Source organism: Cydia strobilella, chromosome Z (assembly GCF_947568885.1).
Source record: "Cydia strobilella chromosome Z, ilCydStro3.1, whole genome shotgun sequence".
Classification (NCBI taxonomy): domain Eukaryota; kingdom Metazoa; phylum Arthropoda; class Insecta; order Lepidoptera; family Tortricidae; genus Cydia; species Cydia strobilella.
In genome coordinates this window covers 44,097,741-44,120,478 of record NC_086068.1, presented here as the reverse complement: position 1 = coordinate 44,120,478, position 22,738 = coordinate 44,097,741, and the positions used below count along the sequence as shown (strand labels likewise).

The window sequence follows — 22,738 nt, the reverse complement described above, 5'->3', positions numbered from 1 at the left end:
CATATTATTAGAATATATGAAAAGTAATTTCAGCGTTTTTAAAAATTCATTCCTTAAAAGGGTTAAAAAGAGGGGTTGAAAGTTTGTATAGGGTACAAATTATATTTTAAGCTAAGAGTTTGAAACTTCGTGAAAAGGTATTTCTTTAAAAGAGAAGAAAGCTAATTTCAGCGTTTTTGAAAATTCATCCCTTAAGGTGGTGAAAAAGGGGTAGAAAGATTGTATGGAGGTCAAACATTTTTTTAAGTGCGCGACTTGAATCTTTGCATAAAGGCATGTTATTAGAATACAAGAAAAGTGATTTCAGCGTTTTTAAAAATTCATCCCCTAAAGTGGTTAAAAAAAAGTTGAAAGTTTGTCGTGGTCCTAATTTTTTTTAAGCTAGGTACTTGAAACTTCATAGAAAGATATATAATTAAAAGAGAAAAAAACTTATTTCAGCATTATTGAAAATTCATCCCCCAAGGTGGTAAAAATGAGGTTGAAAGTTTGTATGGAGATCAAATATTTTTTTGAGTGCGGGACTTGAATCTTTGTATAAAGGCATATTATTAGAATACAAGAAAAGTAATTGAAGCGGTTTAAAATATTCATCCCCTAAAAGGGTTAAAAAGGGGTTGAAAGTGAATCTATTACAAATGCTTTGAAACTTCTTAGAAAGGCATTGTATAAGATTCCAAAAAAGTTATTTCTACGTTCTTAAAAATTCAACCCCTAAGAGGGTTAAAAAGGGGATGTAAGTCATCGGGAAATTTCCTGCATCCGTAATGAGTACATTCAAGGTGCTGCAAAAAGGTGGTTGTCTGTTTGCTTCTTATAAGTTTAGGTTTCCATTCTAAGTAAAATGTCCACCAAAATGTTAAGGTGTAATAAATAGGTAATAAATTAATAAGCCTGCAGTATTTGAAATGTCCGTAATATGTACAATTCCAAAATACGGGTACCACGGATGTTGCTTACATAATCCCGTATGTCAAGGTGTTTCGGCAGAAAACGCCTTGGCAGACTTATATATTCCTGAAGTGAAGGTTCATACCTACCGACTGAAATTGGTTTCATGCTGGTATCAGATGGGTTTATTTAGGGGTCCCGATGGTCACCTTTGAGAGCGTCTGCCAAGCACTTCCGGCAAGAAAAATACTGGCAGATTTCGCTTTTCTGTATCTACCAGTAAATTTCTAACTGATGCCATAACTATTATTTCGGTATCAGATGGGTTAATTGTCCCCCCCTTTTTCGCACCGGAAGTGGCTATCTTTTTTGTACTTTCGGCAAGTTCCGCCGTGGCAGACTATCAAATTCGGACTTAGCATCACTTTTATGGGAAACCATTGTGTATCTCATCGCGGTATCAAGTTGGTTCGAAATTTTACTGCCGGCTCTTCTACCTTAAGTTCGTGTAAAATATATAACCACCAACATACAAATCCACGCGTACGAAGTCGCGGGTAACAGCTAGTATAAAATGTTTAAAATGCAGTCGCAGTGGTGGTAACAACAGCGGGCGCGGGACGGCGAACCGCGAGAGCAGCGGCTCGACGCAGGAGCGACCATCAGAGTTCAGTCGGTGGCGCGACCGCCAGTACTTCGGGCCGCGCAGGTGGCTCGAGTCGGCGCTTCGTGACACCTCCTGGGATAAGGACAACAGTAATCATTTGATTTATTAATCATTATTTTATTGCGATCCCGTCCAGGTTCAATTGTTTAACTAAACTTGTTAACATTTTTGGGTGTATGCTTCCAATAAAAGTAGAAAGGGGTGTATGCTTCCAATAAAAGTAGAAAGTTCTCTAATGGCCTTTATATTTGAAAGCAACCTAATGAGGGCTATCGTTTTTGTGCTCACCAGTTGGTGAAAAACAGATCTCAAAATTCTTGTATGCTTATTTTTATAAAATCAATACGTTCTAAAATAAAACGCGCGATAACGCGATATAATCCGTTTTCATAGTTTTATTTCATGAGTAATTATCGCGGTAACCGAAGACAATATTCAATACGTTCAATATTCAATATTCAATACACAAAAGTATCTTTACGTCTAAATGTGCCATTCTTTCAACCTGTTTAATTTTGCATGTATTTTAGTTGGCACTTTTATCAAACCACTAACATTTATTGAGCTATATCTATTGTTTACCGTGATTAATCAAAGATGGACAAAGATTTACCACAATTATGAATAACGAGTGAAAATTCCCGATAAAAAAGCTTGAAATGAAACCCCCAAAACTTCTATGCATTTGACATTTTGAAAGACCTCCATCTATACTAGCGCCACAGTATTACAATTATTATTCCCTACAGTAGCGCAACGCCTTTGATGTCGCGCGATGCCGCCGCTAGTGTAGGTACTTACGCTGTCACATGCAAATATGCTAGGGTTGTCACAAAATGGGAAATAAAACAATTGTGATTATTACTATTCTAATGTAATCAATTAATCATTTATTCATATGTAAATTCAATATAATTGTGATTATTACAAATGTAATATAATTATTTATTCATAAATATATATTTACATATGTTGCACATATTTACGTGACACTATATTTTTGGATGTTTTTAATTTTCTATTATATTATAAAATTTAACTATACATATAATGTATTCGCATAGTAATGTAGTAGGTAATTACTAGATTACTAGATGGTGTTTTGGTATTTAGTTCCAACTTATAAGTACACAAATAAAAAAACCTACGTTTCGTCGCGGGGAAATCTATGAAACTTTAAATCCTTCTGGGATTTCGATGTCGAATTTGTGCCCACCATTATAGAATATGTATAATTATTACTAATAATTATGTAGTAATGATAATTGAAGCAAAAACACCCGCGTCTGCCCTTCGCGCTCGGTACCACAAACTAAGCGTGTTTGTGGTACGCAGCCCGCGCCGCCCGCCTCCCCGCGAGTTCCCCTCCGTTGCTCTGCGTAAGTACATTCGTCGCGCTACTGTAGGGAATATTGTAATACTGTGCTAGCGCCCCTAGCGGCGAAATTAAACGCGGTAGCCCTCATTGAAATAAAATGTGGTAAAAATGCATTTAGGCTGATGAAAAATCCAACTTCATTGTTTTAATACTTTTTTAGCCGAAAGCAAGAAAAAAGATTCTGCTATGGCTGCGTCTCCGCTTTGGGTGTCCGAGGAGTTAGAATATTGGGACAGCAACATCCGATTCACGCACATAGCCGCGACGTACAGCGAGCTCGTGGCCATCTCCACGCAGGGCCAACTCCACCAGTGGCGCTGGGCTGACGCACACCCCTACCAGCGCACAGACGTAAGTCTAATTACTTATTATCTAACTGTGTTAGCCATAAGGTATTTGTCTGGCTGTTGTCCATAAGGTCAATTTCGAAATGTTGCTTTATGTCATAGGATCGTATTAACAACAGACATTGATAGACAGAGACAAATGTATAGTAGGTTGAAGGTTTCTGACGCGAATAAGTAATATTTTGTATTCCTGATATACCTATACGAAAACCCAAATTAATTTTTAGCTGTTAAGGAGAAAGTTATAACTACTATTTTTATTGTTTTATTGTGAGCCCTATTGAATTATTCAGTAATTGAGCATAGCGAAAGAATTTGATTTTGATAAAAAACATCCTTTATTCTATGTAAAAAATGGATGTTGACTTTTTTTCTGTAATTTTATATCAGTGTAAACAATGTCTATTTGTCCCCAAGTCAATTTTGTTAAAAAAAATATTTGCTTAGCGAGCCACTTGCACTAATAGCGAGCACATATTAATTTTGATGTAATTTATTGTTAACGCTTTGAACGACACGCCTGTCGTGTCGTGTCGTGTGTGGTATGCGTGTTGGAGTCGGATACTCGAATACTCGGAATGCACGCACGAGGTTGGCATTGGGGTGTAGCCGCGCGTGTCAGTTGACGTGTTTGCCAGTCAAAGGGTTACCCTTTTACACCCTTTACCAGGCTAAGAGATATATATTTCCCACATAACACTTCAAACATGTGTTCTAATTTCGATGAGTAAGACAGACATTCGATTGTCATTTTTGAACTGTCAGCCTGGTAAAGGGTTAAACAGTAAATCATATTTCATTGTGTAAGGGTGGTATTCCAACTGTCCAATTTCCATATCCAATATTTGAACACACATTTATTTGAAGGATTTAGGCCCATTCCACTTATCCAATATCTTGGTTCAAGTTTTTATACTATTTGCTTAGCCATTTTGAATTAAATGTCATTCGTAATATTTGATCAAATGTCGGTGTTTCTAGTAAATTTGATGAAGTTACCCAATTTCTTTGATCAAATGCACATTGGACATATATTATACCACCCTAAGTAAAATAAAATATTTACACAATTCCAGCTATGCCAGCTCCGCCATTGCTCCGCTCCCTTTTCCAAAAATAAATGGCTACCTGGGGGCACGGCAGTGCCCCCGCCAAGTCGAGCAAAACAAAGAGGCACGGCCGGCCGTACCATCCTTTTCTCGAAGCCATTCAGGCCATTTTCGACGTCCTGTAATTTTGTGGTGGCTAAAGCTAGAGCCCTGAATTTTCAGTGACATATATTCCCAAGAACATTCAATTTGAACTTGTAGTTTAAGAATTAGTGCACGTCAAAGTTCCTTACTTTTGTCACTGACTCACTCACTCACCGATCATCATAATTCTAAGGTACTTCTAGCCAACCAACAAGCTTCAAATTTTAAACATAAGTAGCTGTTTGCTTAACAAGCCATAAAAAAACCTAAAAATATTGCAATATCAGTCACGTTTTAAAGATTCAGGAACTGCATAAGTAAGTTTGTAGTCCCATAGGAATATATGCTATTACAAAGTTACTTTTGCAGTTCCAACAAATAGTAGGTAAAGTAAAGGTCTAAGACGATGACGACGGTACGAAGTGAGTAGGTATAAATATAAATATGTTTACAGTACATATGGTGCTACTTTCTCGCACTAGTGCGAAAAAGAGCACTTTTCGTGCATATGTCGAAAGTTTAAAGGGCCATATGTACTGTAAAACGTTGTTCGATACACGTGCGAATAGGTAATTCGCAACTCGTGTCGATTTAAAACACTCCCTGCGGTCGTGTTTTAATTTATCGCCACTCATTTCGAATTTCCTCTTTTCCGCACTTGTATCGAAAATAACTATTTCAGTATGAGTATGGTAAGGATATGAATATGGTATAGGTTCATACCATACGGCATACATCATCATTCGCTTGCCCTTGTCCCATTCGCTTGGGGTCGGCGCAGCATGTCTTTTTCTTCCATACATCTCTGTCACCCGTTATCTCATCATTCACTTGCGTTAGTTTCATATCATCTTTCACACAGTCCATCCACCTTTTCCTCGGTTTTCCTCTCCTCGTACTTCCCTCCACATTCATTCTTAATACCTTTCTCGTAACATGACTTTCATCCCTCCGCATCACATGCCCGTACCATGCTAGGCGATTTGCCCTTACTTTTTCTGTTATGGGTGCAACTTTCAGGCTTCCTCTTATATACTCATTCCTTATCCTATCCATTCTCGTCACGCCACACATCCACCTTAACATTCTCATCTCCGCTACATGCAATCTCTTTTCATCCTTCACCTTTAGGGCCCAACACTCTGATCCATATGGCACTCATATGCGGGTATGGTGTAGGATGGGGACTTGGGTATGAGTATTGTATAAATACAAGTATAGCTTGGTATGGCCATGAGTATGAGTACGAGACAGTATGGGTATAGTGTGGGACGGGTATGAGTATGAGCTTTGAGAAAACTGGTAGCTGACGTATAAGAAGTACCTAGTACCCGAAGAGAAGGACTGCTTACAAAATGAGATGAGATCCCATCAAAAACATTACATGTAAAAAGATGCCAGTCTCGCAACGCAATACTTCTACTACAAAAAAGTTTTAGAGATGTAATGTGATACCAAGTCGGTTATTTTAGTCAGTGCCAGGGGGTGTTAAAACCGCATCAATATTAGATATCTTTGATTTTTAATACATATAATGACTTGGCAATCGCACATAATGCTTTACTCGTACCGTACTCCTAAATATGTGTAAGCTGCATGTGATTAACGCTAGCGTTATGTTCAATTAGAATTATTTTTAATAGTTGACGATGATCCTTATTTCATTATGCAGCCGTGCGATGGCCAAGTCTTTATACGTATTAATAATTAAAGATATCTAATATTGATGCGGTTTTAACACCCCCTGGCACTGACTAAAATAACCGACTTGGTATCACATTACATCTCTAAACCTTTTTTGTAGTAGAAGTATTGCGTTGCGAGACTGGCATCTTTTTACATGTAATGTTTTTAATGGGATTCTTGTTTAGGGCTTAAGCTTTTCACATGCTGAATTACATCAAAATCGGTTCTGTAGTTTAGCCGTCAAAAGATCTCATAATGTAGACATGGACGTGCATATAGTACTTAAATTTTAAAATGAAAGAAGTAATAAAACAATGTAAAAATGTTAATTTTATAATTATTATATTACGAAGTAAAATAACCCTTTTTCAAAATAATAACATGTCTCTTTCATCCTTAGCACAATCGGATTAGGACTAACCTCGAAATCTCTTCCAAAGTTATGAAATTTGTTATGTATGTTGTAGTGTGGACATGAAAAAGAGACCTTTAATTAACATACATACCAAATTTCATAACTTTGGAAGAGATTTTTAGGTTAGTCCTAATCCGATTGTGCTACTATACAAAAAAAGAGTGAATTTTATTATTTTCATATTAGTACGAGGGCTGATTGAAAAGTTCGCGGCCTGGCCAATAAAAAAAATTTATTTAAACTTTCGTCTCATGCCATTTTCAACTGTCATTATTTAGCTGTCATCCTGCGATTTTTCAGTTAGCGTCATTATTTATATAAAAAACTAGCTTTTGCCCGCGACTTCGTCTGCGTGGACTTAGTAACCGCAGCTAGAGTAAGAATAGCGCCTGGAAAAATTCTCATAGCAATCTAAATTTGAGCATATTATGCATACAAATTAGCAGGCACTTCGTTAATTATCTCATTTCCACCTCGCTTTTTACTTTCTTAAGCGATGATTTTCGGTATAAAAACTGGCCTATGTCCTTCTCAGGGACTCAACCTATCTCTATGCCAAATTTCATCTAAATCGGTTCAGCGGTTTAAGCGTGAAGAGGGAACACACAGACAGAAATACAGACAGACAGACTTTCGCATTTATAATATCAGTATGGATTACGGCCGATCTAAAGTTACGTTTAGACAATCTTGATAATGGAGAAATTGGAACAGCTTTAGCTAACAGCTGTAATTACGAGGGGCGTTCAATATAAAGTGAGAATGAGATGCAAACTCTTTCAATATTAGGAAATTAAATACTGGCCGGTAAAGCTATATAATAATGATAATGATAATAATATGTAATATATATTATATATCTATAATATCTAGCTGATTGCTATGAAAAAAAAAACGAACTGTCTTTTGTTTATAAAACAAATACGGTCATTTCTTTGCAATGCTATTGAGTACGTTAGCGAATATGGAGATAATTGAACTACGCGCCGTTATCAAATACTTGTGTTTGAATTTTTTTTCTACGGACCAAGTTAATTTAGATTTGCGGGACACTTTAGGGTCTAATGCCCCTCCGTATTCGACAGTCGCACGTTGTTGCGCCAAATTTAGACGTGGAAGAACATCGAACATGGACGACGCCCGCTCCGGACGCCCTACTACAGCAGTAACTGATGCAATTGTGAAAAAAGTCGAAAACATAGTTAAAGCGGATCGTCGTGTCACGGTTTGTTTTATTGCTGAAAATGTAAAGATTTCAACGGGGTGCGTGCATAATATTTTACATCAACGCTTGGGTATGAAAAAGGTATCTGCGCGTTGGGTACCAAGAATGCTTACTGACACGCAAAAACAAACTAGAGTCTTGATGTGTTAAGAAGCTTTGGACCTAATACAGCAACCCCGGGAGCTTTTTTTGGCGCGATTTATAACAATGGACGAAACATGGCTCCATCATTACGACCCTGAAACGAAACTGCAGTCTATGACATGGAAAAGGCCATCATCTCCAACTCCGAAGAAATTCAAGGTGGGCCCATCTGCCGGTAAGGTCATGGGCTCTGTTTTTTGAGATGGTAAAGGGGTAGATTAATGATTGAGTATCTCGAGCATGGAGCTACTATTACGGGCGCTTCATATGCCAAACAAATAGCAACATTGCGCAATGAGATCCACGAAAAACGGCGAGGTAAACTCTCGAAAGTTGTGCTGTTCCGTCGAAAAATAAAATGACATTTAATAAAAGTTGTTTATAACATACTCATTCTCACTTTTTATTGAACTCCCCTCGTAAATATCTTCATAACCTAGACCTGTATGAAGCAGATCCTCAATATTTTTTGACAAGATTTGTAACTGGAAGAGACGTGATTCCACTACTACACGCCAGAGGCCAAACAGTAATCGAACGAGTGGGTTCATGATGTATCTCAGCCTTTAAAAAAGGCATGGCGATTTTGTCGGCCAATAACATCAGCGCGTCAGTTTTTTGGGATGCAAAAGCAGTAATAGTGGTTGACTATTCTGAGAAGGACGTCATTATAAACTCAGACTATTATTGCAAACTCTTACGCCGTTTACGCGAGGATTGAAGGTAGAAAACCCTGGACTATTGACAAAGGAAATTCTCTTTCACTAGGATTATGCACGTGTTCAGACGACACAAAAATCGATGGCGGATATTCACAACTCTGTGGGTTTCAAATATTGCACCACCCACCCCATTCACTCGATTTAGCACCACCGGACTATTACATGTTCCCTACAATAGTAGAGGGTAGTATTTCTAATAAAAAATAACATGAGTGGTAAGAAATTTTCACATGACGTCGAGGTCCAGGCTGCGGTGGAAGGTTTGGCCATGTATTTTGAAGGCTTAGAGGGAAAAATCTTAAAAAATACTGTAATGTTCTTGGAACTCAGATGTAACTAACCGAAGACTACATAGAGTAATAAAAAATATTTAAAAAATCTTTGAATTTTTTTTTCATAATATTGTCTTCGGTTAGCGCGATAGTTACACATGAAATAAAACTATGAAACTGTGATTTTTTTTTCATACTTAGGTCGCGAACTTTTCTATCAGCCCTCGTACTACGCGATTGCTAGTTCTATTGATGACTCACAGATACGGATATGTTTGACGCAATGCCATTCATTCATATTGTAATTATATGCGCCCCTCGCTACTTATAATTAAATCATAATAGGCTTTTGACATTTACGTTAGCGACTGCGTGAACTCGATCGCATTCTCTCTATCGCACCAAAACATAAGTGCGAGCGAGATGGACTGCAATCGAGTTTACGCAGTAGCTAACGTAAAAGTGTCAACTCTTGATGCAGTCAGCAGCAGAAGTTGCTAAGCGGGCGAGGTGTTCAAATTTACCTTGACGCGCTCTTATTATCTTAACAATAAAGTCGCATCAAGATAATTTTAAACACCTCGCCCGCTTAGCAACTATTGCTGCCGACTGTACCAACGGCTACAGGTAGTCTCAGCCTACAGCCCCGCGAGCCTTTAAGGCATACAATCTTGCTTTTGTGTGGTCTTTACTACATGCTACATACATCAAGGAATTTGCCAAGGAATATTTTTGTGCCATTTCATACATTGTCACAGTGACATTCGTTATGAAAGCCGTTACTCTGTCACTCTTGCATATTCGAGCGATAAAGAGGCAGTTAGCGAAGTTTCGGATTCGCGTTTCCCGGTAGGTCCTCTGTAAACAAACCGCCTTGAGTCTTGATTGATTGATTGATTGATTGACTCGTGTGATTCTATTATGAAACTCGCTTACGCTCGTTTCATAAAACCACACTTGTGTTTTAAGGCCTCTCATTATGTATTAGTTGCATAATACTAATCGTGATATAATAGAGAGATTGAAAAGCTTGATTATATCACTATTGTATATAATACTTTTTCTACGAGACAAAAAAATAATACTTTCAACTAGTAGAATCATATAGGTAAACAAACCAAAAGTATACAGATACGCGAGCTGCCGCAGCCCGCGATACCTTCATACTCGGTACTAGTCCATGGGCCAGCCAAGGGGTACCAAATTTCCTTTTCACAGCAGTTAGATAGGTTTATTATGATGTTAAAAAACCATGATTGCCATCTCAAAATGGTAGCTAAACAAAATGGCCGCCAATCCAAGATGGCGGATATTGAGTTTTAAAAAATCAACTAAAACTCGAGAAATATTTATCCGATTTCATTAAAAAAAATTAAATCATACCCCTATATGTGGGCTTGAAATGTTGTTCTATATATTGTATCGATAAAGTCAACCGTTAATTAGTAATTAACGAAATATTGAAAATTTTCTAATTTTTTTAAATCTGGTTTTTACAAAATATCTTGAACATTACAAAAAAGTTTTTCGAATTAAAAAAAATTCAATATTTCATTAATTACTAATTAACGGTTGACTTTATCGATCAAATATGTGAACAAAATTTCAAGCACACATATGGAGCTTATGTTTAAAAAAAATAGTAATAAATTCGGACGAATACTTCTCGAGTTATGGTTGATTTTTTAAAACTCAATATCTGCCATTTTGGATTGGCGGCCATTTTGGATAGCTACCATTTTGAGATGGCAATCATGGTTTTTTAACACCATAATAAGCCTATCTAACTGCTGTGAAAAGGAAATTTGGTACCCCCAAATTATACTATTTTCCAAATTTTGGCTAGCTGGCCCATGGACTACACGCGCCCAGGCCGCCGGGCCCGGCGCCCCCGGCGGGTTGGTCTACGACACCTCGTAACTCATGAGGCCCTGGTACCTGCTCCTTGCTAAATTCAATTTTAAGAGTTTTTTTCTCGATTTTGGCCACCGTAGCCTATGGAGACTAACAAGCAGCGCTAAGCAGTTTTCGTAGGGTATGGATGTTGCTATATGAAGGGTGTCACTTGCGCGTTTCTGACTTATGAAGCAATTGTTTCTGCTACAACATAAAATAAAATGTTTTGTTGGCCAACCAATCACAAAGCAGATGCGACGCAGCAGCGTGTTTAAGTAGGCTAATTTGCATTGAATCAAGTCTCCTTAAACAAGAAATATTTTATCGAAATGTATGGTTCTATTTAAAAAATAATAATAATTGAATTAACTAAACTGTATCGATTAAATTCTTATGCTCGAGTCGGAAGTGCCATAGACTATCCAACGTTGAAAAGAGTAATGTTGTAGTGTTGCATATGAAGTTGTAATACACAGATTATAGTCGACGAGTAGAAAAACTACTATAATAATGACAGATCAGATGAGCATCCGCGAGATCGAATAGCGGGTTTCAGATAAAATAAAAAACGATTTGTTTTTACCAGACATTCATTGCACTACACGTAAATTCCTTATTTCTTAGACATGGAGATTGTCAGAGCTCATTTCGCGATTTTGTTTCTACGCTAGTTAATTGGTCAAAAATCGTGTAATATAAAAAGGTGGATAGTCTTCGGCTAATTCACCACACGCGTAGTCCAATAGTACCTACAAGAAAATAATAATTATTTAAAATATTGCATTGTTGTTGGTGGTTGAAGGCGTCTGGTGCGGGATGCGCGTACCACCCTCGTTCCAACTGGCTGGGGCTGGCGGCCGGCGAACGCGTGGTCAGCGTCGGCGCGGCCGGCATCCGTGTGTCCGTGCTCTCCGACACCGGCAGGATTGCCACCTTCCTCGATGAATCCATCGGTATTTAACACTGTCATTTTTGTTTCAACATTGTCTTTATTTACATCCAATAGACTTAAACACAAAAGTTGTATCTTCTGTTTTCGAAAGTTAAGGATACTGAAGCCTAGTTTCTGGTTGTGATTTATATCCCTCTTCGTAGTTATGATATCAAAATTATAGTTATTTGTTTCGACGATGTTCTTAACTCTAGGAAATTAAAAAGTCAAAAGGAGAACCTAAATCTGTTATTGAACCACATGTTGAACTGTATGTTTACGCGAAAAGCACCACTTCATTTTGAATCATCTTTATTATCCAGCAACTGAAACCAACATTACTATAATGTAACTAAGCCCAAAAATAAATGATCCTACGCAAATGACACTAAATGTTGCGTTTATATTTTTTAATGTAATAATAAATATAATATTTCCTTCTAGCACATGCACTAGGCGCATCACGCTTAGAGCATCCTCTACAGACATTCTCGGAGTTTGGCTCCGACAGGGCTATATCACTGCACGTGTGCTCACTGTACACTGTTGCTAGACTGGAATCAGGAGCGCTTTATTGGTGGTAAGTACAATGCATGTTTGGCGTTTTGTCCACAAAGGCCCACTGCCCTGCCTGCCTAAAGTCAATATGTAAATCTTAATAAATATATTAAATTTCCGGAAAAAATCCGGAACTAACAATACGGATGGCGTCAGAATAAGGACGTAGCCGTGTTGCGCAGGTATCGTACGGCGCGGCGCGCGGGGCGTCCGCCTGCCTATTCTACCACTACGTCTGCTTCACCCACTCGAAAACCTAAAACTCGACTATAAGAGCGCCTTAACCCTAATGATGAAAATATTATATGTAATTTTGAACAGGGGGGTCCTGCCCCTGGGCCAGCGCGCCCGCCTCTGGGAGAAGCACCGAGCGCGGTCCCGTAAGCAGCGCGGCCACTCGTCCGCGGCGCCGCAGGACCTGCAGGCTGGACAGAGCGTCACCATGAAGAACGCGCCCATGTACCAACCTGGGGCTGTTGGTCAGTACACAATCTGCTATTTATACTGCAACTTCTCTAGTTAACCGCTCGACCGCCAAGGACGTCAACTGATTGGCCCGCTATCCCTTATAGAGGTTTTATTAGGGTTTTGCATAAGGCTTAACTCACCATACCCTTTTCCAGACGAAAATCTTTTCATTTTGCTTTTAAAACCCTTATATAAAGCTAACCCATTTGAGTAATTGGTAGCCCAAATACCCTTATAAAACCCTTATCATCCGCTCACCCAACATCTTGCATATCGCTTATAAGGGTTAGCCTTATAAAGGGCTTCCTTTTAGCATATAAGCGTGCTAATTTAAATCGTCTACCTTGTTCATAAATCACACATTACTTCGAATCTTCGAATCCGAGCGATCGTCGGCGGCGGCGGCGGCGTTCTTTGATAGATATATACTAATCCTGTCTCTTTCACGCAAGGCTGAACTACGACATTATTAAAGGGAAAGCTTTATAAAAAGCGCTTAATGATAAGGGTAACCAGTGATTGATAATAAACATAGATGACGAACTAGCTCTGCAAAATGACCCCACACATTTTGTGCCACGCTGGGTGGGGCGTAAATATTCTGCCACGGCGCTATTTAATTCGAAAATGGCGGCCCGTTGTCACAGTTGTAGTAAGAAGTATTTAGAATATTTATTTAAGGAAAATATATATACCTCATTGGGCGGTTAAATGATGTGCTAGCCGTTCCAACAAACACTGAAAATATTATGGGATTACCTTTCACGTATAATTTGGCCATGATAATATTAATTTGATTTTGCTCATGACAGATTTTATATGAGGATGATGTTATGCATTTTTTTAACATTGAGGTAATATGTATAGATAGACTATAGGCGGCCTCTGGAAGAAATTTTTTGGCGCGGCTAGACGAGAGGTTTGTAATGAAATTTCATACAAAGTTGCAGGCCTAGGCCGGGAAGTGGCTTTTTTTAAATTTCTGTTTCATATATAATTGTGGCACAGCATCATGGCATTAAGCCATTTTTTTTTTTAACTTGACGGGCTCTATGGCACTATGGCCATTCGATTCATCTTTTTCTTTTGGGTGTTAGTACTAGTGTAAGACAAAGATAGTATGATTCTCTGTCTATGTTTGAAATAAGACAGTCCTTTGACAAACTATATACCTATATTAAACGTTTGAGATAAGCACTATACATACATCGGCGTGAAAACGGGTTGTCGGCCTCATAACTATTCGGCCTCATAACTATCCGGCCGAACGTTCCCGGCCTCTGTAGCAATGTACTATTAAATACGTGCAACAAACTTACATGGCCATAAACAAATTATCTATCCCATTATTCACTTAAAAATAAAATAATAAATTATCGTACAAAAATATTGCATATATCTGGTCAAGCAAGTCTTTTCAGTAGAAAAAGGCGCGAACTTCTAATTTTCTATGGGACGATATCCCTTCGCGCCTACATTTTTTAAATTTGCCGCTTTTTTGTACTGACAAGATTTGCTTGACCAGCTATAAAACTTGTTCTATATTTTGTATATGATCTGTGATTTTGTCAAAGGACTGTCTCATTTCAAACATAGACAGAGAGAATCATAGTATCTTTGTCTTACACTAGTACTAGCACTTGAAATAAAAGGATGAGTATAGTTTTTTTTTGTTCTTATTTACTGACAATTTGGTTTGACCAACTATACCGGGTGTTTCATGTAACAGGAGCAATAAATTAAACTGGAGGCTGTACGCCTCAAACTGACCAACATTTGTTCAGCAACTTTTTAAAATTATGAAATTTTTAGATTATATCTTTTTCATACTAATTAAATATTATTTTCAATGTACGCTGCCCTCTGTGTGTTTGAAGTTGCTTGTCACCCTTTAAACATAACAAATTGTGCAATACATTGCGTCTTAGAATAAACTTTAAAGTGTAATGAAAATCAAAACACAAGTTATTTTCAGAAGTTGCTGAACAAATGTTGGTCAGTTTGAGGAGTACAACCTACAGTTTAATTTAATGCTCCTGTTACAGAAAACACCCGGTATATTGCATGAAACCAAGGTAGTCCGTTTTCTATTGGGCATGCTTGTATGGAGAGGTATACATTTTTGGTTACAGCAATGCCATTTGGTTTGGGGTATTAGACACGTTCACCTGAGCTCAAAACGCCCGGTAGCCAGATTGAACTCCGCGTCAGTTAAGGGCGAGGGGGGGTCAAAGTACAGAGCTCCCGGCGCTCAGTTTTTTTTCTGGCGGATTAGTTTGGACCTTTGGGTCAACTTTGGTGTAGTTTTCAGGTAACTAGATAATGCCTAATTCATTCCCCATACCAGTTTTTTAGGGTTCCGTAGCAAAATATGACGCAATCCTTAAAATAATAAACTTTTAGTAGTGACACAATGCAAACAAACCCGTATATTTTCGTATTAAACTTAGTTTAAAAAAAAATACTGTCCGAAAGCCTGGTTAAGGTGGTTCGATTTTCATACAAAATTCAATCGTCTTTAATTAAGGCACTACATACTATTACTACACAAATATTTGCTCATTTATCTACTTTTGAATATTCGTTTGCGCTAAATTAATAAAAAAACTTTGTTTCATACAGAAATCATACATAAAACAACGTAATCTTTTCATCAATTTTACGTATGTGTGTGTCACAAATGTCGTGTACAAATACGTTGCGTGCGGCGTTGCCGCTCTATGACGTTGGCGACGTTGCCTGGCCGACCTGGCAGGATTTGCAGTGCCGTCATGTTTAGTGCATTCTTTGTTGACAGTGTTGACACTGACACATAGGGTCATGTTTATTGTGACTTATCAATTTGTTTGTGTAAATTGAAAATGATAGCAACGTCTAAATCAAGTTACAAAAATCATCGGTATTCTGGTCCGCGAAAATCCAGGAAAATTCAGACTCAATTGAAGCGGAATTCATGATGGTGAAGTTTCGTAAGGTACAGTTTCACTCCTTCATTGTACATTGTAATTTTCTCGTGCCGATCTTTTTAGAAAATAATTCTCACTTCTTCCGTAATGGTAGGATAATAAGCAGTGAACAATACCTATATAATGTAATTATTACTGTTTTGGTTGCCGAATAGTCAATGTGTCACTAACTCTAGGTTTTTTTAGGTATTGTGCAAAATGAAGAGGCATTCTTGGAAATAAAATGTTTTCCTTCATTAGCCAGAAAAAATCAGGACATCCTCACTGCAATAAAATAGAAACTTTCCTGGGGTTGAAAATGATGGAATTTTGTATATGAATGAAAAACACAATTATTACTACCAGGTAAGTAAGTGATAACTTTATTAGAATCCATATTGTTGCATCATCTTTCTTCCTATAACATTAGAGATTTTATGCTATTATGATATTATTTTTCTTTCAGGTACAGGGACAACTACGGATAACAAATATGAAAAAATGTTATTTCATTTGTTGTGTGAATCCATCTACACCAACAAGACATCCACTGCTGGACATAGGCCTCCCCCAGGGATCTCCACAACAACCGGTCTTGCAAGACCGGCCAAAATATCGAGAAATAAATAATATAAATAAACATGATAAATATCCCGTTTTCTATAATAGTTATAATTAGAAGGCCATGCAATGTTGTTACTCACTGTACTTGAATCCAAAAAAAAAGTATATAAAAAAAAGTTAATTTTATTTTACAATTACTACTTTATTATTAGTACATTACGATACAAGTGCGAAAAGTAGGAAATTGGCAACGAGTGGCGATAAATTGAAACACGACCGAAGGGAGTGTTTTAATCGACACGAGATGCCTTTTCGCACGTGTATTGTACAACGTTTTACAGTACATAATTATGGCCCTTTACATTTTCGACATATGCACGTATATGCACCATATGTACTAAAAAGTATTTTACAGTACATATGGTGCAACTTTCGTGCATATTTCGAAAGTTTAAAGGGCCATATGTACTGTAAAACGTTGTACGATACACGTGCGAATAGGTAATTCGCAACTCGTGTCGATTTAAAACACTCCCTGCAGTCGTGTTTTAATTTATCGCCACTCGTTTCGAATTTCCTCTTTTCCGCACTTGTATCGTAAATAACTATTTGAAGCAAGGGTACGATTCAAATTTCCCAGAGATAAGACCTAGCTAGATCGAACCCCTTACAGCAAATTTCATCGGAATCGTTAGAGCCGTTTCCGATATCACTGAAATATATTTCGGTTATATCGGAGTCGAACAAGAATTCGAAGAAGAAAAGGTATAAGAAAGATAAGATAACACAAAAAGAACAAAAAAAAAGTACCCCCGTCGTACCAGTTTCGAACCCGAATCCTCTTGCACGTATTTCCACGAACATACCGCAACGCCATTGCAGCATACTTACACTGCATGAAATTGTCTACTACAAGCATTACTGAAACACTGTTTGTATGTGTGAGGAATAGTAGGAAATAGCATGACAGAAACACTCTGTCGACATTAAAGGTGGTTTTTGCACAATGAAGTATTCAATGTTTATTATAATAGTTCAATATTTATGTAAAGAGTGCGCTAAACATACTTTTAAGTATACAGATACCAACACTATTCCACAAAAAAATAAAACCTGAAAATTTGCGAAAGTGACGCCATCTAGCGGGGTTTAAGCTTTGGGTAACCTAGTCGAACCACCTTAATGCAGATTATAAAAATATTAACATTAAATATACATTTAACTATTTTCAATGCAAAATAATAGTATTTTATACAATCGTGATATAATAAAGAGCTTTTCAGTCGAGTACCGTGTTTAAGCAACGAAGCTTGCTGAGTTGCTTAAGTTAAGGTACGAGATTGAAAAGCTTGATTATATCACTATTGTATACAATACTTTTTCTACGACACAAAAAATAATACTTTCAACTAGTAGAATCATATAAGTAAACAAACCAAAAGTATACAGCTAAGATACGCGAGCTGTCGCAGCCCGCGATACCTCGCGCCCCGGCCGCCGGGCCCGGCGCCCCCGGCGGGTTGGTCAACGACACCTCCTCATAACTCATGAGGCCCTGGTACCTGCTCCTTGCTAAATTCAGTTTTAAGACAGTTTTTTTCTCAATTTTGGCCACCGTAGCCTATGGAGACTAACAAGCAACGTTAAGCGGTTTTCGTAGGGTATGGATGTTGCTATATGAAGGGTGTCACATGTGCGTTTCTGACTTATGAAGCAATTATTTCTACTACAACATAAAATAAAATGTTTTTGTTGGCCAACCAATCACAAAGCAGATGCGACGCAGCAGCGTGTTTAAGTAGGCTAATTTGCATTGAATCGAGGCGTTAAACAAGAAATATTTTACTGAAATGTATGAAGTTCTATTTTCAAAATTTTTATAATTGACTAAACCGTATCGATAAAATTCTTATGCTTGAGTCGGAAGTGCCATAGACTATACAACGTTGAAAAGAGTAAGGTTGTAGTGTTGCATAAGAAGTCGTAATACACAGATTATACTCGACGAGTAGAAAAAATAATTATCGCACGTACCGAATTGATTTTTGGGGGCGGCGCGCGGGCCTCAAGAAGCTTGGGTGCCACTGTGGACCCAAAGTCCTTAGCTCTAGAATTAATAAGATGTCGGTGCGTGAAATCTTGCAGTTCACGGTGCAATTGTTTCAAACGTCAGCTCGAATGTACTGAGTTATGTAATTGTGGAGGTGGTTATATATAAAATTAATTCACAAACGTATATTGTACGTCCGTTATGGATAAACTGTTGGTTTATTTTTTATACCACGTCGGTGGCAATCAAGCATACGGCCCGCCTGATGGTAAGCAGTTACCGTAGCCTATGGACGCCTGCAACACCAGAGATATTACACGCGCGTTGCCGACCCTTTAAAAACCTGTACACTCCTTTTTTGAAGAACCCCATACTGTAGCCCCTCGGGAAAACCTCGGCAGGGAGCTCATTCCACAGCCGAAGCGTCCGCGGGAGGAAATTCCTCTTAAACCGCACAGTACGCGACCATTTGGGTGCTAGGGTGTGAGGATGAATACCCTGCCTATGGCGAGCGGTGCGGTGATAGAAAGCGGCCATTGGCATCATGTCAAACAATTCTTCAGAGCACAGCCCATTGTACAAGCGGTAGAACACACACAAGAAGGCGAAGTCTCTCCTTAAAGGTTCAATACCGCTTGTGAGTTTGTCTTATGGTTGGAGAGCCGGCAGTAAAGTTTCGAACCAACGTGATACCGCGATGAGATGCACAATGGTTTCCCATAAAAGTGATGCTAAGTCCGAATTTGATAGTCTGCCACGGCGGAACTTGCCGAAAGTACAAAAAAGATAGCCACTTCCGGTGCGAAAAAGGGGGGGTCATTTAACCCATCTGATACTGCAATAATAGCTATGGCATCAGTTAGAAATTTACTGGTAGATACAGAAAAGCGAAATCTGCCAGTATGATTCCTGCCGGAAGTGCTTGGCATACGCTCTCAAAGGTGACCATCGGGACCCCTAAATTAACCCATCTGATACCAGCATGAAACCAATTCCAGTCGGTAGATATGAACCTTCTCTTCAGGAATATATAAGTCTGCCAGGGCGTTTCCTGCCGAAACACCTTGACATACGAGATTATGTAAGCAACATCCGTGGAACCCGTATTTTGGAATTGTACAGATTACAGACATTTTAATTATTGCAGGCTTATGATTTATTACCTAATGCTTATATTTGTAGTAGTAGTAGTAGTAGTAGTAAATCACTTTATTGTACAAAACAAAAATTGTTAACATGAGATTCATATAAATTTAGGTACAAAGGCGAACTTATCCCTATAAGGGATTTCTTCCAGCTAACCTTAGAGTATATTTGTTATTTATTTGTATATTTTTATGTCATTAATAACATATATTTCAAATTTATTAATATACACAATATAATTTGGGCATTAATTTAATACCTGCTTACGGCTGTGTACTTCTTTGTTTGCCTTATAAAGGTGCTAACAAATTAGCTACCGATATCTTTACAGTTGATAGTACTCGGCTCCTGAAGTATATGTAAGTATGAAACATTATAGGTTTTATGATGTTATTTTGAGAAAATTGGAAAACAAATTTGCTTTGTAAAAAAACTCTGTTAATGAGATAATTAAATGAGACCTCATTGAACAGATTCTAAAACCTCTTTTAAATATAAAACTTAACTGGCCACTTCACGTTGATAAATCAAATGACACGTTGACAATGACATTTAAGACAAACAAGCAGTTAAATACATGATGATTATTTTTTAGATAGAATTATAGTTTATTTATTTTGTTCGGTAAATAAAATAAGAATTATGAGAAATTTTCTTAATTTCTATTAAAAGTTAATTGTTCTAGTGTAAAGTACCATTTCGTAAAATTTCTATAGCTAATTTGTTAGCACCTTATATATAAATAATAAAATAATTTCAAATTACATTGTCCTTTATTTACCAAAATGAACAAAGTTATTATTATTACATACTTATTGTAAACGGGTGTGAAAAGACAGAATTTTTACCAATAATCCAAATATGAACATTTTACATCATTTTTTGAGTCCCTTGTTAGTCTTTCAATTGTAATGACTCAGGAATAAATATATGTTTTCATCACACAAATATATGCCCTTATCGGAATTCGAACCCAAGACCATCGGCTTTACAGGCAGTAAGTAGGCCGGACTGGTCGTCAATAGATTAGTTATCTCAATTTGTAGTGTTATAAAACAACAGCCTGAATGTTAAACTACGTAATTTTTGCGTCAACGTCAAGAAATGTAGGGGAGAGGTGGGCATGACGGGATACTTAATGTTTCAAGTCCAATAAAACTGAAAATGCTATTCTTTTTAAGTTTTTGTTATTTTTATATTTGGTAATCAACACTTACTAGGAACTCTAGTTAGATAATTAAATTAAAAATAAATTAAAATGGCCAAAGGTGCCTTCTCTCCATCTTGTCCCCTAGGTATGGTAAGATGGGGAATCCCTACGGGACAAGATAAGAATGACTCGTAGAAATATTATATTTAGGGCCTAAACAAAACTTCAATTTTTGGCTATTGGAACCATCGTCTGATAACTTCTCACGAACTGTTTTACTTTTATTTGTTAAGTCGTCCTCTAGTTAGATAATTAAATTAAAAATAAATTAAAATGGCCAAAGGTGCCTTCTCTCCATCTTGTCCCCTAGGTATGGTAAGATGGGGAATCCCTACGGGACAAGATAAGAATGACTCATAGAAATATTATATTTAGGGCCTAAACAAAACTTCAATTTTTGGCTATTGGAACCATCGTCTGATAACTTCTCACGAACTGTTTTACTTTTATTTGTTAAGTCGTCTGAGGGACATAAAATGTGTTTACAGCTAACATGTACCCCATCTTCCCTTTATAACAGCATCCACCGCTTTTTTTCTTGGCCTCTAACCACTCTCCTCTATTTGACTTTCTTTTATACTTTTTCACCGTTCTACAAGAGAAGAATAAATAAATTCAAGTCCGTAATTCTCCATCAGTTTATCACTTTAAAACTACGGCCGTCAAGATGTACCCCATCTTGTCCCATGTGCCAAATGAAATTCGAAAGTTTTTTTGTAAAAACTTAGTACTTGAAACCAAACAAGTCCTTAGCTGTTGGCGTGATTGCTGGGCCATAGGAATAAACTAACAGTATATATGTGCTGGTGATAATAAGAAAACAAACTCAAACCAAATAAAACTCAAAAACCGGCCAAGTGCGAGTCGGACTCGCGCACGTAAGGTTCCGTACCATAATACCATTACGCAAAAAACGGCAAAAAAGTCACGTTTGTTGTATGGGAACCCCACTTAAATATTTATTTTATTATGTTTTAGAATCATTTATTCATCAATTGTGCATTACAGGTAATGAATACAGGTGTTATAAACAATTAATTATAGTTTGTTGTTATAGCGGCAACAGAAATACATCATCTGTGAAAATTGCATCTGTCTAGCTATCACGGTTGATGAGATACAGCCTGGTGACAGACGGACAGACAGACAGACAGCGGAGTCTTAGTTATAGGGTCCCGTTTTTACCCTTTAGGTACGGAACCCTAAAAATAACAAGGAATATAGCAAAAACAGTTTTTTTGCAAATAAATAATTAACGACACCATTTGTCTAGCCGGTCACTGTGCGAACTGATTGCCATGATGGCGACGCATCGTCATGCACTAACGGGATTCTGATGGTTGGTCAGTCGTGTCGCCATATAAAGCCGCTACCCCGTCTTACTCGTCTTGCCCCTCTCTCCCCTATATAAGATAGTGATTAGATACACCAAATAGGTGAAAAAACGCCTCAAGCGTAAAATAAACCACCAAAAATCATTTTATGTCGCATTACAAGCCTGATTTAGCTATGAATACTAATACCCCCTTATTCGTAAAACTTTACGAGCCTGAATTAGTTAAATTATGTTTTATCCTTTTCTTACAAATACATAAGTCAAAATGACAGACAAAGACAAACGATTCATATAGCTAATTCAATGACTATCAATCATATTAATCACATTTTTTTTTTTAACTTAATTTATTGTAAATATATGTTATTAATAACGTAATAATATACAAATATAAGCATGGAGTAATAAATTAATAAGCCTGCAGTATTTGAAATGTCCGTAATATATACAATTCCAAAATACGGGTACCACGGATGTTGCGCCACAAAATCTCGTATGTCAAGGTGTTTCGGCAGGAAACGCCCTGGCAGACTTATATATTCCTGAAGAGAAGGTTCATATCTACCGACTGGAATTGGTTTCATGCTGGTATCAGATGGGTTAATTTAGGGGTCCCGATGGTCACCTTTGAGAGCGTATGCCAAGCACTTCCGGCAGGAATCATACTGGCAGATTTCGCTTTTCTGTATCTACC

General features: G+C 37.6%; 1 protein-coding gene across 1 annotated transcript in view; it reads left to right on the top strand.

Moving 5' to 3' along the window:
• Positions 1-22,738, top strand: part of LOC134754963 (E3 ubiquitin-protein ligase UBR5) — a 149,900-nt gene that overhangs the window by 19,958 nt on the left and 107,204 nt on the right. Inside the window, exons 5-9 of the mRNA XM_063691457.1 lie at positions 1,481-1,647; positions 3,097-3,287; positions 11,639-11,789; positions 12,212-12,347; positions 12,647-12,804. Of these exons, the coding sequence (XP_063547527.1) occupies positions 1,481-1,647; positions 3,097-3,287; positions 11,639-11,789; positions 12,212-12,347; positions 12,647-12,804 (803 nt within the window). The remainder of the gene's footprint in view (positions 1-1,480; positions 1,648-3,096; positions 3,288-11,638; positions 11,790-12,211; positions 12,348-12,646; positions 12,805-22,738) is intronic.